Source organism: Acromyrmex echinatior, chromosome 14, assembly GCF_024713525.1.
Source record: "Acromyrmex echinatior isolate Ae372 chromosome 14, ASM2471352v2, whole genome shotgun sequence".
NCBI classification, from domain to species: Eukaryota; Metazoa; Arthropoda; class Insecta; order Hymenoptera; family Formicidae; genus Acromyrmex; species Acromyrmex echinatior.
In genome coordinates, this window is record NC_141865.1 from 10207311 (window position 1) to 10227469 (window position 20159).

Here is a 20159-nt window from a genome sequence, read left to right on the forward strand (position 1 = left end):
TGGCTACGTCATCACTTCGGCATTCGCTCGGCGACCTCGGAAGCAGATGGATGTGTTTCGCGAATCGCTCCGCGTGTCGATAATTAATGAAAATTAGATATCTACGAACGTGAATTACGTAAGGTTTTTGTTTTATTTCTTAGATTCATTACGTACATACATAGCTTATGAATATTTTAGATATTTCATGTATTCTCACGGTATAAAAATGAGATTCTTATTGTTAGATATTTTAAATTGTGGCTTTTTATCACTTTAAATCATATAATTCTGTCATTTTCGTGTTACTCCGCGTTCTTATGATACGGGAAAAGTAGAAACAGATAAATGATATTTAAATTACATATCTCTAAATGCAAATTAAATATCTCTGTATGTGCATGCTATTTATACGTATTAGTCAAAATTGTTTTATAATTTAAAATAAATTTTTGCATTTATCTTTATTTAAAGAATAACATATATGATATATTGTTAATCTTTATTTAATTGTAAATCACAAAAAAGAGCAATAAAAATTGAGATATAATATTGGGATGTCAAGAATACTTCACGTGAGCAATGTAAGAAAACCACGGTAAAAATTTCTTTTTACTTCTTGCCTTTTGTCAGCATTGTAATTGATACGAAATATTTAAAATTATAAAATGAACATCAAATATGTTCCTTGGTGTATTACAATATGATACTACATTAAATGACTCGCGACGTTAAAACTAGATACATACAAGAAATTGTTTCATTAATCGGAAAACATTAAAAATGTAAAGAATATTTTATTTTACGTCGTAATATACGTTAATATTTCGACGGTTCGACGGTTAGACGGTTGGCGCGACCTTGTGTTGAGGATGGTACGGGGTGGCACCGAGCGGCGCGTCATGTTTACGTTTACGCGTAGTTACTGCGCGGTCCCTTACTGCGATTCTGAGAAATAAGTAATCGTGTCGCATGCGGCTGTTTTTCATTACGTTTTGAAATCTTATCGCAAAGAATGCCAAATATAATACGAAACGTTGTACTTTGAATGAATAATTAATCATACTAGTAATCGTATTATATGAATATTCATAAAATACAACATTTTGTATTATATTTAGCACTTTTTGCGATTATTATAAGTTTCAAAAAGAAATGTGAAGAAGAGCGACACGCGACACGGCTACTTGTCTGTATGAACGGTATCACACGAGTCATAAAAAAGTAACGTTAATATGACTACTCTCATGCAAATAACGCAATTCCTGCTTTCACAATTAATATAGTTTAATAATTTTTTGTTTTGCTGCATCTTTCATTATACGATCCGTTTAAAAATTAAACTTAACTTTGAAACTATTTATCGATAATAAAAGAAACGTTTCTCTTTTTATTAATCTCTAGCCAATTTTATTGACTCTAATCATATCTTATTCTAATTATCTCGTCGCCGATTTACTTGAAAATGAACGAACCGCAGCCGGTTCGTCGCGTCGCGCATTTGCATCGGGAGTGCCGTTTAAGTTATCGAACTCAAGTTAGAGTCCGCGTGCGATTATAGTGTATTATTCGCGAGTGTTTTACGCAAGTGTCCTGTGCGAGAGGATGTCAATCCTATTCTGAGAGGAGGAGGAGGTCTGGGAGAGACATCAGGCACCGGCGGAGCAACCTTACGGTAAATATTATTTTTTACTTACGTAATATCTGTATCCTTCTTTTTTTAAATTTATTCTTCAACAGTTTCATCTTAATGATTTAAATATGATAATTAGAATAAAAGGATTATTTTAAAATTATTTTGAAACTTTATAAACATGTTTTAAGAAAATGTATAATTATTTTTATAAATATAATTGAATGATGAATTAAAAAATTTAATGCTTATAAAAATTATATATTATATATATTTTGAATATTATATGATGTTATTTTTAAGAGAACTTTGCATTTAGTAAATATTTTTTGAAATATTGGTTGATTTTTTTACTCTGTTTTAATTTGGATTTCCTATTCTTTTTGTTACAGAATCATCGTAGCTACGTTGCTGATATAACTCCGCTGTTGTACATCGAATTGGTGAGTGATAAATTAATGTTTTTATTGGGGTAACGGATGTGTGATAATTTTATTAATTATTACATATCTATAGATGCATATGCATCAATTTATTAAAAATATATGAATATACTGTATGTACAGCATTCCATACATCCGTTGCCTTAAAATGGATAAATAATAATAGATTGGGATAAAAACTTAATCCTGAATACTTCTTTATTATATGGAATTTATTATGCATGCACTGTTAAATTTATAATGTCACGTTACACCCACTCAGTAAAAAGTTTTTCATACATGAATGTGTATAAATATGTATATATATATATATATTATATATATATATATATATATACATAAATATGTATAATCATATATGAAATATGTCCATGTTCATACATCCCTCTTTCTTTTGTAAAATTACTTTTTAGTATGATAGAAATAATAATGATAATGTGAAAACATTAAAAATAATTAAAAGGATAATTTTTATACTATTTGTTTTTAAAAAAATCAAGTTTGAAGAAATGTAAAAAAATTAATTATGCATAATTATATATAAAATTATGTATAATTGTGTATGAGCATTTTTTTTACATTTTTCCTTGTTATTTTTCTTGAAACGAACAATGCGAAAATTAGCCTTTAATTATTTTTAATATTTTTACTATTATTATTTCTATTACACTAAAAAGTAATTTTACAAAAGAAAAAGAGATGTATGAACATGTATGGATGTATTTCGTATACGATTATATATGTTTATGAATATTTATGTATGTTTATACATATTTATACATATTTATGCAAGAAAAATTTTTTACCAGGGCACTTTAAATTATTTCTAATTATTATTAAATTTAACTTAAATTTTGTATACTAATTGTAAATTCATACGTGTTAAAGTGAACATTTTGTTATTAAATAATTTAATCACAAAAGTAACAATAAAAAATAGGTTTTTTCGATGATTCGTTTTTATATTAAAATAATACATCTTGGAAGTTAAAACGAAAAAGGATAAAATTTGTATTTTTGAAATATATAAAATAATTTAAAAAATAAATTAAAAAATATAAAGCTTATATAAAATAATAATTAGAGTATATTAAATTATTTGCTATGGATATCGTTATATACAAAAGTATTTATTACAGTTTAATAAATATTATATTGTTTTCTTATTTTTCCTATTCTCAAATGTTCATTCAGGATTAAGTTTTATACAAGTTGGTGCAGAAAAGCAATATCTATACATTATATATACTTATATGTATATACATATAACTATAATATGAACTATTTTTTAAGAAATTCCTTCTTTTTTCACACTTATTTGTATATATCTTATTAATAAAATGATAACAAAAATTATAATGTAGAGCATATAATTTATTAATTTCATTTTTCTATAAAAGACATTTTATGTTTATTAATTATTATTATTTATCTCAATGCACTTACTTAGCCTAATCTTTTGTAACTTATCCATATGTAGTAATTTTTATATCAGTTAAAGCGGTAACATGATGTAAGATCAAGAATATACATTTTATCAAAAAATATAAGAATTTTATCTTATAATTATTTTAAAATCGCGTTCAGAATTTTGCATAACTTAAAATACTTAATTTTGAAATAATAAATTATTAAAAAAATGATTTTAATAATATACGAAATATGATAGGGATATATTTATTGAAGAGAGGGAAAATTATTCCTTTCGGATCTTACATCATTTATCTGAATTTATCATTTCCGCATGTTTCGAGATGAATTCTTTATGAAATATCTTAAAGATATTTCTTAAAGAATTCTTAAAGATATCTTAAAGTTGTCTTATGCATCGATTTTAAATATTCTGCTCATTGAAAGATAGGTTGGTGTGACACCAATCTAAGTAAAAAGTAAACTGAATATTCGGGAGGGTAATTTGCTCACAAATTGCGAGTTCTTATATTTTTTGAGTTATTTAAAATATAAAAAAAACTAACAACAAGGCTAATGAGAGACAGCGCAGATAATCAAGTGCAAGTGTGTGTTTGGTAGATTAAAAAAAATCTACAAAATCTGCGCTTAATTATCCGCGTTGATTCTTATTAGCCTTATTATTTGTTAATTTTTTTTTATATTTTAAAGATTAAAAAAGCTTGTTTTAATTATATTATTGCTTATTTATTATTAATATGATCGTGATTAAATTATCCCACTGAGTATATTAGTACGCGATAGGATATGGTTAGACAATAGTTGCGTTCAGCAGAGAAAACAGTTTTGCAACTGTTGTAAAATTCTTCTATATGATTTGTTTAAACAACATGTACATTTAAATCCATAAGGAACCAAAAGCAAGAACCAATCGTATTAAAGAATTTTACAGCAATCGAAAATCTATTTTCTCTGAACGCAGCCATTAATATATATTATATATTCGCGGTATTATTATACATTTATGAAGTAATGTAGGTAGGAATATACGAGTGGAGAATAGATATCCGCGAATAGGCACGAATAAATGAAAATACGGATAGATAGATAGGACAATAAGTATAGACGGTAGGTAGGATCTATATAGGTAGGATGATAAGCATATAGACAGATAGGACTAAACACGTCATACATACTTGATAATTAGAATGAGGGATTAAAAATTAAATGAAATTTTAAATTAATTTTAAGTTATTTTATTTAATTATCAGCATCTCGTTTCATCGAATATGAAAATAAACCAAATTAATTTCAAATTTTATTAAATTTTCATCTACCCTGAAGTTAAACTTTTTTTGTAAAATTCTATGCATGTACAAATTATTATATACAATATAACGCGTAAATACTGTAATTAACTTTATTGTAAATAAATGTATATATAATAATATTAGGTGCATAATATAAAATTTATGTAAAACATTATGTCGAGATGAATGCTATAATTATACTTACTTTTATAATTTGCACAACGATTCTCGGGAAAAAATGTTATATATATGGACATATTTTAGTTTATAATGATATATATAATTGTATATAAAATATGCTAATTTTTTATATATGATTATGTATAATTTTATATAATTATATATAGTTATATATGAAACATTTTTTTCCCAGGTTATTAATTAATTATACATTTACTGGAATATATATATATATATATATATATATATATATATAATATATCCGTATTGAAGATCTATTCAATACAAATAGCATTTATCTTGTCGTAAACCAAATTGTTGTGTAATTGATGTAAATTATATTAGGTGTTGGAATTAATTCGTAGCGTTTTACAAGTGATGGGAAGTACTTTCATTAATGTATTTTTTAATGCTCATGTGAAATAAATAACATTCTTTCATTAAAAACGCTACGAATTAATTCCAACACCTAATATGAAATCGGCTAAACATATAATAATAAAAATTGTTCATTAATTTAATAAGTTTGATAAATATTTAATTTTAAAATTCTTTTTTAATTTAGATTTTATTTTGTACATTAAAAAGTCATTAATAATTTTAAGTAACTTCTTATTAAAAATTTGATGTTTAGAATAATCGTCATTTTTTCTTCATATTTAGTACAAATTTATTAAATAAGTTATAAAGATTGAAGTTTTGACTGAGGCAATGGTTAAATATTAACTCTTACTTGCTTTTCGACATTTACATTTTTAACATTATAAAATTACAAATATATTTTAGTAAACAATTTATGATATGTAAAGGCTTCTTATTGCTGTCACTCGCGTCAGATGGATGCCAATGATTACATGGTTTGTCGATGGAAAGTCAAAATTATTTTCATCATTGAGAATTATTCCTCGCTTTTCGTGAAGTTCATTCGCGAAATCAAGTTTGGTGTCTCTTCGGAGATATATTTATACAGGATTGGAATTAATCTCGGGTTGTATTTTTCTCGTTTGCTGATAATCTGCAATTACTAGTAGTAATAATTTTGTTAATGAGTCAATGACAATAGCTATATATTTTAAAGTCAGTGTAAAATTAATTCAGTAATATATTTTAGCATATAATTTTCGCTTTCTTTATTTTATTAAATGTTCTCCCACTAGTAATAATAATATTAGTAATAGTACTATCTTAATAACAATAGAAATTTAATATTATATGATTGATATGATATATAATTATTATTTTTAAATTCAAATTATTAAGTAATTAAATTTAAATTTTATACAAATAATTTGCTAATTTTTCGATGATTGCTTTAACAAAAATATGGTTACGAATGTGTATATTTAATTTTCTAACTGTTATTTTAAAATTATTTTAGGTATTGGATATCCCGCCATGCAGAATATTTTTAATTATTAATTTATATGTATACATATACACTTTTCTATGATAAAATACATGCAGATACTATGAGGTTATATTTAATATTGATATATATGAATATTGATTTTTGTTGATTTACATAATTTTTTTCAAAATTCTTTATAGTCTTTTAACAATATTATCATAATTACAAAGTTGAATTAAAAATGTGTATGAATACAAACAATTTAAGATAAGTCGAATGTGTACTCTCATATTAACGGGATATTAATAATTGCAATTTTTGAAAAATAAAGAATTGTTAAATTTTATATAATAAATTTTTCAGTATAAAATTAATTCTTTAAAATCCCGTTATTATTGGGTTCGGCACATTTCGATCAGTTGGTACCCGAGAAACTTTTGTACTCATACATATAAAAAATTACAATAATGCATGTATTTTGTTATTATTAAATATATTCCTTCGTAACCACTTTTCCACATAAGGAAATCATTTTATTCATTTATTTTTAATAAAAGATTATTTTAGTGATGTATGGCAGAACATATTTTTTCGCGAATTTTAATATTGTATTAAAGATGTGATAAAAATGGTAATTGTAATTGGCTACCAAAATTATTACTATTTTAAGTTGTCTGCAAAATTTGGGATTACACCCTCCTTTAACTAGTCTGATGTATCTGATAGAACTGATATTTGATGGATTGCTTTTCTTTGCAAATGGATTTTGTGAATTTGACTTGAAAATCAAAATACATTATGTTCGCTCTCCACTGAAAATTATACTTCTTTATATCGGATACTAACCATACAAGGCGGAAGAACTTCGATATGATGAAATTATTGAGATAAGTATCTTGAATACGATGAAAGTGCTGTTATAAATATATTAATGACTTTTTATCGTGATATTATTAAATTTTATATTCACGAATTATTAATTAATAGTAAATACAATCTAATTGTTATTAGTATTTCTTCTGCGTTTATTAATATTTCATTAAACATTAGTTCAAAAAAATTTATGATATGTATTTTCGACGTTTTCGTATAATCCCACATTACTAAAATTTTTTTAATTATGCTTCTATATTATCATTTTTATTAGATTGATCATTTTTATTGAACAGCATTTATAATTGTATATTGTTTTGTAAATAATTATTATAATTGTAATATTGAATTGCATAAAGGATTACAATAATATTAAAAAAGAATAATATTAAAAAAGAATAATATTAAAAAAGTTATTGCGATTTCATTAACGAAATACAATAAAATAATTAGATAAGAATAAAAATAAATGAAAAATAACACTTACCTGCAAAAACGAGGCTAAATTTATTAGTAGCTGGTTTTTTTTTTATGAGTGAGTATATTTATACAAAGAAAAGAGGACCGCCGATAAAATTGGCGGGGGTGGTGGAGGGCCTCTATAATGTTTTTTGCTAAATTATACTTTAAATTGACAATATCTGTTTAGAAAAGTTTGAATTTATTAAAAGTCTCTATAATTGTTAGTAATTATAAAGAATATGATACATACTAGTAATTATGTTTGATAAAACCGGGCTGAAAATTTGCATAAATAAACACTTTTCAATTTTATAAGATATTATAAAATAAATATTATATTAGGTGTTGGAATTAATTCGTAGCGTTTTACAAGTGATGGGAAGTACTTTCATTAATGTATTTTTTAATGCTCATGTGAAATAAATAACATTCTTTCATTAAAAACGCTACGAATTAATTCCAACACCTAATATATAAGACAAAATTCACTAAATTGTTTAAATTTTAAATTTTTAATTTATTAAAATACAACTTTTATTTTTACATATGTAGGAGATGCGAAATAAAAATTTTTTCGTTCCATTAAACTATCTCTCCTATCGGTCGGCACGTTTCTATCCTGAGGATTTAATATAGAGACAAATCAATCTACTTTCGACAATACGATTTTATCGATAGTGTTAGAAAATGTATGTAGTCACGTAGTTCTCAAACTGAAAATGAATGTACTGGCGGTAGTATACGTGCGATTCGGTAACAGGAAAAAGGCCGACATGGTTTTTGTCAGGTTCCTCTCTGTCATGGGTTACACACTTAGAGACTGCGCACAATGAAAGGCATAGGGAACAGAAAATAAGAAAATAAGAATTTTAACCTATCAGAAATCATGTATTATGGAATACACAGTTTTTGATAGGTTGAAATTCTTATTTTCTGTTCTCTATTCCTTTCATTGTGCGCAGTCCCTTATTGAACCGTATTCTGAATTGTGCATCAATTCAATACGGTGGAAGAAATATAAAATATATTAATGTATTTCTTAATTTATCAATATATAAATATAATATATATAATATATATAATAATATATCGACCTCTGAGCTATAGAAGGTGCTATATCGAGAAAGCGAGAAGAACTGTTCAAGTCGCATGAAAATGAAGAAAAGATTATATAGCACAATATATTTTCTTCTCATAAATTTTATAATAGTATGACTGAGAACGGGAATCGTCTTGACTTTCAATCCTGTTTCTATATATGAAACAGAATAAATTAATATATTTATTTATATATTAATTCTGAGAATAAATTAATATATTTATTCATATATTAATTAATTTTCCATAATTAAATTTTTGTAATTTATGAGTAGTAAATATTGCACTAAAAATCATTCTTTAATTTTAATACGACTTGAATCATTCTTCTCACTTTCTCGACATAAACTTTACGCGAATTAGATCGCTTTTCATTTATTTTCATTTCTTTACATAGACTTTTCATATTTTCATATTTTTTTCAATATAACATCTACGACTCAGACGTCGATATGTAATATTATATATATGTATACATATAATATATATAATATATATAATATATATAATATAATATATATAATATATATATTATAATATATAAATATAATATATATCTTAATAAATATATTAATATATATTTATATTATTATTAATTATTAATTTTTTAATCCGAGCGTCCGCATCGCACGACAAGAGTCAGCCATAGTTCCAACTGATAGTTCTTGAGATATCTGTTAATGCGAATATGAAATTATTAGAGCGAGTATAAAATTATTAATGTAATTTTTTGTTACGTCAATTGCCTGTTATCTAATCAAATATTTACTTGCATTACAAATGAGTGAAAATATAGTGGAATAAAGGTCAAATATAATGATATATAATTTATAATTTCAGAACATATATACATATAATATATTACAGTCCCGTATTATTTCTTACATATCTTACATATTATAATACTATACTTATTGTAATTTGAACTCCGCGTAAAAATTTTTCCGAACCTATAGTGTTTTTTACTAGTGAAGAACTAGTGCGCACTCAGTGCACAAAGCTATTGTACACTAAGTTAATTTGAATGTAAAAATGAAATATCTCAATTAAAATACCCAATGTATATTTTATCAAATATCAAATAAAATACTCATATATTAAGGATTTCACGGTTTAATTCATATCTATATTTTTATTAAACGTACATCTTTACGTCGATTTGTATACAAGTTATGCAAATAACTAATTACGTATCTTTTTCACATATATGGTAATAATAAAATTGTTTACGCGTTCATTTCGTTCGGCTTACTTGTTGCAAAGTAGTATCATTCAGTTTTACCTCATTTCCATTGGTCATCCTATATAATCGCATTGTAATTTCGCATTGATCACATAATGTTTACATGTTAACTATAGGTATATTCCATTTCATGCATAATGCATCATTTATCTTTAAATGCAAATAATTGTTTATCAAATGCAAATAAGGATAAATAAAACAATACGCGTGAAACGAAATGCTTCATCATGTATGTGCTATCAGATACTTACAAAAAAATATAACATATAGAAATTCGAATTAACCTATTGCAATAATTTTTTTACACTACTCAAAATTATATTGAAGGAAAAGAAAAGATGTTTCGTATTAGTCATGGTGCATATCATTTCGTTCCACTTTACTAAAGGATACAATGTAAGATATAAATACAGCATATTCGCCCGACTGCGTTGATTAGCACAATGTATCAAACTGCTAGATTGCGAGATCAATATTAATCAAAATTCTGGTAACGTTGCTGGTAACTGTCTAAATCTTATATTCTATATTCATCTGAAAATATTAAACAAATTTTTATAATATAATATAGAATATATTATAATATAATCCTCATAATATAATATAGAATTATAATATAATATAGAATATATTATAATATAATCCTTATAATATAATATAGTACAAAACGGTTTAGTTGTAAAATCTCGAATTTGTCATAACAATCAGAAATGTTACATACGCTGATGTCAAAACATAATAAAATCATTTTTCTCGTTAGAGAGAATATAGAAAGTCTATTGTAGATTATATACCTGTATTAAAATTATCAAGACGCTCAAAGCTGTCTCGAAAAACTGAAAAAAATGCTTTATTTGCTTTCATTACATTTAATATGAAAACAATTTTATTAAATTGAAAAGAAATTGAGCAACATAATCCATATCAATAATTGTAATTTAAAATGTATGGATGGTACTGTAATGGTAATCCAATGTACATTGCGTAATAAATGAAATACATAATAAGGCTCCATGTGGCCAAAACATACAAGTACGAGAGATATGGCCTAGGTCATCCAAGAGGATATTCAAACACGAACAAATTCCAAAATGAATCAATAATGAATAATGTTGCCAGCGCTTATAGTATTTCTGTCATAGTTCCCGAATTGTCGATTAGTAATTTGAATTAGTACCGCACGAGACACAAATGCGTTTGAATTTTTTGTCAGTATTTCAGAAAGAGTTAGTTTCTACGGATTCTGTAGGAACTTTGTGAGAATTGTGAAATACATATATTGGAGAATAATAGAATATATACATGTTAGTTAATAATATTGAGCGACAGAATAAAACGTACAGATAATTTAGATTAGATTGCTTTCTACTCGTGGAATATTTATTTATATATACATATATATTATTATTACACGATATACACAAATATAAACGTGACTATTGTTATAATAATATTACTCTCTATACTAAATTCAAAGGTGTTTATTATTTAATAAAAGGTTTTTATTTTCGACACTTTTAATGACGTATTGACTTGAGATGTAGCTAATAAAGTGTTTTATATAATGTATAGAAGTTAGTGCACACACTATAATGCTTTTCATAAAATAACATGCGTAAAATTATTTTTATAATAATATAATTTATTAAAAATGGCCCGCGTCGATTAGCATAATTATCGAATTGTTAGTGTATGTTGAGATTAATGTTAATCAAAATTCTGGTAATGTTATGTTTGTCTAAACAATATTTATTAAATCCATCTGAAAAATTATAAACAAATTTTTATAATATGATACGATATATTATAATGTAATTCTTATTATATAATATAGTATCTAATATAGTAATATACAGTATAAACATTCTAGTTGCAACATCTTAAATTTATCATAACAACCAAAAATTCTGTTTGTTTTAATCAAAATGCATTTAATATCAGCAATTTTCCACATGTTGATATCAAAATAAAATAAAATCAATATTAATTGTTAAAGGAAAAATTGAGTAGATTTTTATGCTCCTTTAACAATCAATATTGACTTTGTTCAGAAGCCGTTATTTAAAAGAATTTGTTATTAAAAGAAAATCAAACCATTCGGCATTCTGCTCATGCGTTAGAGAGAATAAAAAGTCTATTGTAGATTACATACCTGTATTAAAATTACCACGACACTTAAAGCTGTTTTGTAAAACTGAAAAAAATGCTTTCATTAATGAAAACAATTTCATTAAATTGAAAAGAATTAATATAAAAGAAGATCTCGATTACTTAAAATAACAATAAAAAATATATAAACGCAATTAAATAAGAAATAATTTAAATATTATGGATATACATATTACTAATTTATTTAAGTGAGTTCGGTCACGATATGTATATGTTCTATTACATGCTTATACTTTTATTCAAAATAGGACATACCTCGCGAATGAAAGCATATCCTAGATAGAACGGTTCCATGCCAAATTTTACCTCCCTTTGTTTTATTTGCAATATAAATTGTAAAATCTAATTGAAATAAATAATAGAATAAATGTTAGATATATTATCATTAGTACACTACCGTTTATGAACGTTTCGGACACTCGTATAAATTCTAACAAATGGTCACGTAAAGAATAAAAATATTATTATAAAATCATCAAATATATTACATTGTTAGATACCAAAAGAGCAATCCAATCTCTTAAGTTAAATAAGATTTTGTTACTTTTAACTTCTAATATGTGTCAAAATCGATCAATTTTTCAAAGTAAACATTCATATTAATAATTAATCCTCTGTTACCACACACTGATGTGAATTTTAACTTATAAAATTTTTACTTTGTTATAATGATAGAGTAGGGGACTTTGAATGTTTACCTCCTCACTATCATTTATAAAATATATCAGCGGCTCCTCCTCTATAGCGACGCATATCGGTAACAATCAAATTGGCATCTCGTGCCCGTTTCTACCAATATAGATTAACTTTAATTTAAATTCAACTTGCACTTCATCTTTTTCTAATTCTTGAAATTAGAAAAAGTGGAAGAAATATCTATAGTTGAATCAATATTAAAATTAAACTACAGTGGTGAAAACGGGCATTGATTGCCTAGCTAAATGTCTGTAAAGCAACGCGTGATGCGATGCAGTGTTATCAACATGGTCGACGAATCAGTGGCATGCTAAAAATTTTTGAAAGTAATTTGCGGATAAAATTGATAAAGATAAATGTTTTTTTGAAGTGTTTTTGTAATATTTTTGTAATGTTGTATTAATGCACAATACTTTTAAAGAAAAAAAGTATTATGACAATGTATGTCAAGGTCATTGACTTTTGAAAGGGCTGACCTTATATAAATGTTTATCCACAAGTTTGTAAATTATTTTCAGTTTTATAAGTCAAAATTCATAGAGTATAATTTATAGAATATTGATAGTATAATCGATAAATTTCAAATATTATTCTTTTTTGACATATAATAAAATAAAAAATAATTTATAAAACATTTTCTAGCCTATATATCCATACCTATAAGGTTAGTATGTAGTATACATAAGTATCTTAAAATATATTAGGTGTTGGAATTAATTCGTAGCGTTTTACAAGTGATGGGAAGTACTTTCATTAATGTATTTTTTAATGCTCATGTGAAATAAATAACATTCTTTCATTAAAAAACGCTACGAATTAATTCCAACACCTAATATATAAAAGTATAATACATAAATAAGTATAATAATAAATTGCTGTTCTATAAAGTCTCAATTTTTTGCATAATCATTCGATTAAATTTATGCAGGTGTCCAAACTTTCACAAACGTTAGTAACATTACGCATAAAAGAATTAAAATTCTATAATTTTATTGTAATTATTTACCTGTTCGTGTAAGTTCTCATCGAAATTATAACTGGATAATTTGTGAAGAATCGCTACTGTCTCGTTTATCTGAAATTATTTTTATATAATGTTGAAAGTTTATAGTAAAATCGAAAATTTTACGTTCATTGCAATGAATAAGATTACATCATTTGGAGGAAACTTCAATATGTATAATTTCATTGTTGCAAAATTATTGTTTGTGCTTATTATTCTAGTTATAAATAATTATTAATGTTTTAATTTTAATATACCTTATCGTAAACAGTTTGACATACGTAGTTTAATGTGAGAAAGAAGATGCTATTTAGAATTTGAAAATTTACATTTATGAACAAGAATCTATTATCAGATATGATTATATTACCAGTATTTGTAAACAACAAATACATATGAATAAAGAAAGTCATAGTTTCTGTAAAGAGCAGTAGCATTTGTAGTAATATTTGAATGTTGAATACTTTGTTTAGTTTGCGTGATATAAGGCATAGCTGTAGGTGGACGTGTCTGTAAATAAATCGTAATTGTTATAATTATTCAAATTATAAAGACACGTACGAAAGGAAAGCGAAATATATTATTTATGTAGAGTTCGATTCAAATTATAGTTGTAATTTACGATTGCTACAAAATGTGCAATTATTTTATACAGTTGAAGTTAATTATTCTTGTATATGTATATATATATTAGGTGTTGGAATTAATTCGTAGCGTTTTTTAATGAAAGAATGTTATTTATTTCACATGAGCATTAAAAAATACATTAATGAAAGTACTTCCCATCACTTGTAAAACGCTACGAATTAATTCCAACACCTAATATATATATATATATATATATATATATATATATACATATTAGGTGTTGGAATTAATTCGTAGCGTTTTTTAATGAAAGAATGTTATTTATTTCACATGAGCATTAAAAAATACATTAATGAAAGTACTTCCCATCACTTGTAAAACGCTACGAATTAATTCCAACACCTAATATATATATATTATACATATACATATACATATAGAATGAATACATATATACCTATTTCTACATTTGCTTTAAAATATCTCAAAAAGTGTAAAAGATGCAAAGAAATAATTCAAATAAAAATAGAATGATAAATTTCTAGATAGGCCTATATATAATAATTATGTTAATTTTTTTGTTATATTACTTTTTTTCTTTTTTTCACTCAGGTATCACTTTATCCTTATTGTTTACCGAACATTAAATATAGACGACATGGCACCCGGGAAGTGTCGAACATTAAATATAGATGATATGGCAGCCGGGTGGGAATCTGAACACGTCGTAAAAGTTATGAAGACATTTCCGCTTTTTAAAATGGAATTATATAATTTTTTCAACATAATACCTCGCTCCTCTATTTATTCTATATATAAAAGTATTAATATAAAAATCCAATTACGAGAAACTTTGTACTTTATTCTGGCATATGTATTGACGTGAAGTATTAAGTATCTCGTAAACTATTAATCTTTCGATAATCATATTTTAATATATAGATAGAATAATCAATTTAATTTGATATTAAAAAAATGCATAGTTGTTTTTTAAAAAAATATCTAAACACAATGAGTAATTTCATTACATTAATAATTATTTGGTTTTTTTGCCGAGGATAGTTGTTACATTGTTTAAAAAAATGATTTTTTACACTAAAATAAATAAAATATAAACTAATAAATGAAATATAAATTGAAAGATAATTTTTCAATAGTCATATACATGAATACAAAAAATTATTTTTGTAATTTAGTACCATAATTAACTTTGACGTTTTTTAAAGATATCATATAAGATGTTATAACTCTTAACAACTGGCCTTATTCCAATAACTTATAACCTTATATATTAGATAGATCGTTATAGTTATTTGAAACAGAGTTATTGGAATCAGTTATTATAGATCCGGATTTCAAAATATAACACATTTAATTTTGAAGAAATAAAAAAAATATGTATAACGTAATTTTGTTAATAATTTTCTGATTAAATACATGCATAACACGTAATATAATTATAGATATATATTATTGATATATGTTATCGTATACTTAGAGACAATTTAACGATAAAATCATTGTATAAATTATAATATCAGTCGATTTTGCTCTTTTTTATATCGAAATTTGTATATAACGGCGAAACAATGGACCCCATCAAAATATCTCATCAAATTGTCACATTTACATTTTTAAATTGTACATTCATTGCTTAATTAAAAATATATTTCAAGATGTTAATAAAACTATTTAATATATCATTGATTTATTTCACTATTCGCTATCAAAAACTGAAAATCTTTTTTGTTTCTGAAAATACACTATTCGATCAAAAATAACTTATTGTAGCTATGATGATTTTTATGCAATACTATCTTTTGTTATTTTGCATGATATTAATCAATTGGATATGCCCATATACCAACTATCCTCGGTATCCCTTACAATATCGTATAAATTATTGATTTCTTTATATTTTTATACATTTGTATACAGAATGATTAAAGAGAGAAACCATATTGTATAAAAATTCATATAATTCTATTAAAAATTGTGAAAATAATCATCATATGTTTTTGGCGTCTCTATCAAGAAAAAAATAATGTGAAAAATATGTCCTCCTTGAACGGTTGCATTCTCAAAAACATTTAAAAAAATTTTTTATACTTTTCGAGTTATGATTTGAAAGTTAAAATGAGGCACATTGTCTACATAAATATATACGCCCATGTGTATACACGCTAATTTAAAAAAAAAATTACATTATAATCCATATATAATGCATGTGATTCTTAGTTCCTGTTATCCGATGATTCACTAAAAGGCATCTGTTTTGTCCTCTATAATCTGCATTATTTTCGAAAAGATCAGAATAGAGTACATGTAAACAATCATTGACTTGATGAAATCTGGAACCTACGTATCTGAATTGATTAAAAGAAATTTAGTTTTTTTCATTGAAATTAAGATATATACGTATATTTTTAATAAATACTCAAAGTTAAACTTAAATTAGAATTTTGTTATTTTTGTGTTTAAATATGTTTCTTATATATTTGCCATATATGTATAAAATAACAGTATAAAATTTTATTATTTTTCCATTTAAGTTTTTGTATAAAACATTCTTTACAATATCTATGCTAATAATGATAAAATGTTATTTGAAATTACATAAAGTGTCTTAAAAAATTTGAATAATTTTAAAAGGTCTTGTTCAGATTGTGAACATATTGACCCATACTGTTAATAAAAAATTGCTTACGAAGTAACGGATACATACGTATATATACTAACCTGATGATAGATGCCCATATTAGAGCACTTAAGAAATGGACATATCTTGGATAACTGTATACCAGATAATGCATATGAGTGAAATATAGACCAAAAAATAAAAAGTCATCGGTATTTAAAATGGAATATTCAAAATTAAAATAAAGCATTATTGATAAATCCAAAGATATAAATACAATCCATCCGATTATTATTCGAATTATCTTGTTACGCAGCTGTTGGTATTTCTTTGGCGCTCCGAGTGTTTCCAATGTATCGTCTACTATTGAAAGTTCATGTAAGCACCCATTCAATTTCTTTAAAAAATCATATTAATTTATTATGCAATACAAAAATGAATTATTATGATTTTATATTTGAATAAAAATCGTTATTGCAATGTAACAATTTTTATAGAAAATATGATGGATAAGGAATTATCGAAATTCGATTATGAAACATAAGATTTAAAAAAGTTTTGTTAAAAGCTGACTTGAAGAAAGTAATATAAGCAGAAATATTAATTTAACAAACATATTTCGTTTACAATAAATAATAATATAAACATTAAAATTAATGTGTTTAGAAACTTTTATAAATTTCCCTGATAGCACGGAAAGTTTCAGTGTTGCTGAGATCTTCCAATGTCTCAATTGCATATCATTACATTTGTAATATTTTTGAGATTATCTTCTTTGAAATATTACAATTGTAACATTTCTGTAATTACCTAGATTAAAAATCTTGTCTGAAATGTTCCTGTAAAGTATAGTTCTTTCAACGTTTTAAATGTAAAGTTTTTGAAACTCTCAATTAATAAATGCAGCTATAGCATTATTCGATCGATCGATCATGCTCATATACACACACACACACAAGTGCTTAAAGAGAGAAAGAAGAGAGAGAAAAAGAACATCCCAAAAAAAATTTTATTTTCGTGGTTTATTTTAATGGTTACATTTTTTAATATTTTTTATTAATTTAATATATTATATAAAGCTTTAATATAATATATATGTCGTTAAAAGTAAAGTGAATATAATGAGCTTCAAAGAATTTTCCTTATATTTTTTATTCTTCCGTTTTAATACAAGGTTTTTTTTTCAAAGATAATTATGCATGGGATACTAATTTAATAATATATTATACAAATAAATCTATTATTAATAACATAAGAATAAAAATGTTGCGATTTAATAATGTATTTGCTTTTTTATTAACAATATTTATTCTCGTGCACATACGGGGCCAAGCAAAATATATCATTAAAATATTTTTAATATTAAATATTTTTAATTACAAAGTACAAAATATCTTCAACCTTTTGATTTGAAATACAAATTATTTCAAATCGAAGGACTGAAAATAATTTGTATTTTATAATTCAAATACGAGCTAATTAAAATATCATTGACATGTCAATTATATTAATTAATATTTGAATTAAATACAAATGTATTTCAAATCAAAAGATTGAAAATATTTTGTACTTTGTAATTCAGATATTAATTAAGATTCACAGTATTTTGTATTTTAAATACTTTAATGATATATTTTGCCTAGTCCTGCCCAAATATACATTTTTTTGTACATTTCTGCAACATTTTAAATGAAACTAAAGAGAACATTGCATCAACATCACCGAAAGATTTCACAAACATTTTTATAATATTTCAGAAATATTTTTTGTGAATCGACGCATTGACATTTTGACATTGTCGCAATCTTGCAGAAACTTCTCAGAAACATTACGCAAGGTAACTGCGATAGTTCCAATGCTTCAGTGTTATGTTCGTGCAACGTTAAGAAATTCTTCTGTGCTATCAGAGTTGTATTTATATAATTGTGAGATCAATGTGCCTTTCATGCTGTCAATGAAATAAGTGATTAAACAAAAATTAAGATATTTCATAAAAGTCGAATAATATTATATTAGGAATTATGAGTATGTATTAAAATTTTTACCTTAAAACGAAAGAAGCTAATAAGTATCGATGCAATCGCGGTGATGCCTATAATGTATGATCGTGACGACACTAATAGTGGTTGCCCAATGTAGTATGAGTAATAAAAGGAATATGTAAAAAAACTCCATATAACTAAAGTATATAGGCACGAGAGATATGGCCTAGGTTGTCCGAGAGGATATTCGAACACGAACAAATTCCAGAATGAGCCAATAGTCAATAATGGTGCCAGCGCTGATTGTAGCGTTTGTATCATAGTTCCCGAATCGTCGACAAGTAATTTCAATTAGTAAGGCACGAGACACAAATGTGTTTTAATATTTTTCGTAAGAATTTCAGAAAGAGTTTGTTTCTACGGATCCTCTAGCAATTTTGTGAGAATTGCACTGAAAGGTACATTGAAGAATAAAATATATATAACGTATCAGCTATAAAATATTGAGCGAAGAAATAAAATATACAGATGATCTAGATTAGATTGCTTTCTTTTAGCAAAATTTTTATTTATATGTATGAATTATTTATATTATTGTATGCATTATTTATGTGTATGTATTATAGGACATAAACGAATATAAACGTGTTCTTATAATAATATTACGTTTTTGTATTAAGTTCAAAAGTGTTTAATGGATCTTTTTTTTATGATACTATATCCACAATACGATACTGTATATCTAGCTGAATTTAAGCTGATAACTGATAAATTTCAGAAATTAATACACAGAATATATTTTTTGTAAATTAAAAATGTGTAAAATTATTTTTGTAATAATATATACAATTAAATAATAATGTAATTTGTTAAAACAACCAATAAGGAATAAAGATCATAATGATCGAGGCTGAATCTTTAATACTTTAAATAATTCCAAGTGAATTTATATATCTATATCATAGTATATGTAAATACATATATAGGTACTATATTAATAGTCATTTGAACTGCACATCGAAATCTTTCCGAATTTATAAAACGCGACAGAATTACTATAATATACTGTAATATACTGTAATAACAATTAAATTTGATGCTCAA

The 20159-nt window shown here is 24.8% G+C and overlaps 2 protein-coding genes across 3 annotated transcripts in view; one reads left to right on the forward strand and one right to left on the reverse strand.

The window, feature by feature from the left end:
• Window positions 1–20159, forward strand: part of LOC105146486 (A kinase anchor protein 200) — a 146499-nt gene continuing 126340 nt past the window's right edge. Inside the window, exons 1-3 of one of the 2 annotated variants that reach the window (XM_087413010.1) lie at window positions 1–118; window positions 1384–1654; window positions 2005–2055. The gene's annotated coding sequence lies outside the window, so the exon portion shown is untranslated. Of the gene's footprint in view, window positions 119–169; window positions 1655–2004; window positions 2056–20159 lie in introns of those variants that run through there. The other variant, XM_087413009.1, reaches the window with a different exon arrangement.
• Window positions 11342–19383, reverse strand: LOC105146724 (uncharacterized). The gene is made up of 8 exons (XM_011057175.2): window positions 19119–19383; window positions 17175–17470; window positions 16640–16801; window positions 14105–14357; window positions 13851–13919; window positions 12404–12490; window positions 12132–12173; window positions 11342–11741 (listed from the first exon to the last, which is right to left on the reverse strand). Exons 1-8 carry the CDS (start codon window positions 19374–19376, stop codon window positions 11718–11720), a joined length of 1191 nt encoding a protein of 396 aa, XP_011055477.2. The 5' UTR covers window positions 19377–19383; the 3' UTR covers window positions 11342–11717.

Coding starts and splice junctions, on each gene's coding strand:
- LOC105146724 (XM_011057175.2), bottom strand. CDS start 19,376: ATGATACAAACGCTACAATCAGCGCTGGCACCATTATTGACTATTGGC. Junction 16,802..17,174: donor ATATGGGCATCTATCATCAG/GTTAGTATATAT, acceptor TAATCAATTCAG/ATACGTAGGTTCCAGATTTC. Junction 11,742..12,131: donor TCGTGGTAATTTTAATACAG/GTATGTAATCTA, acceptor ATAATTTTTCAG/ATGGATTTAATAAATATTGT.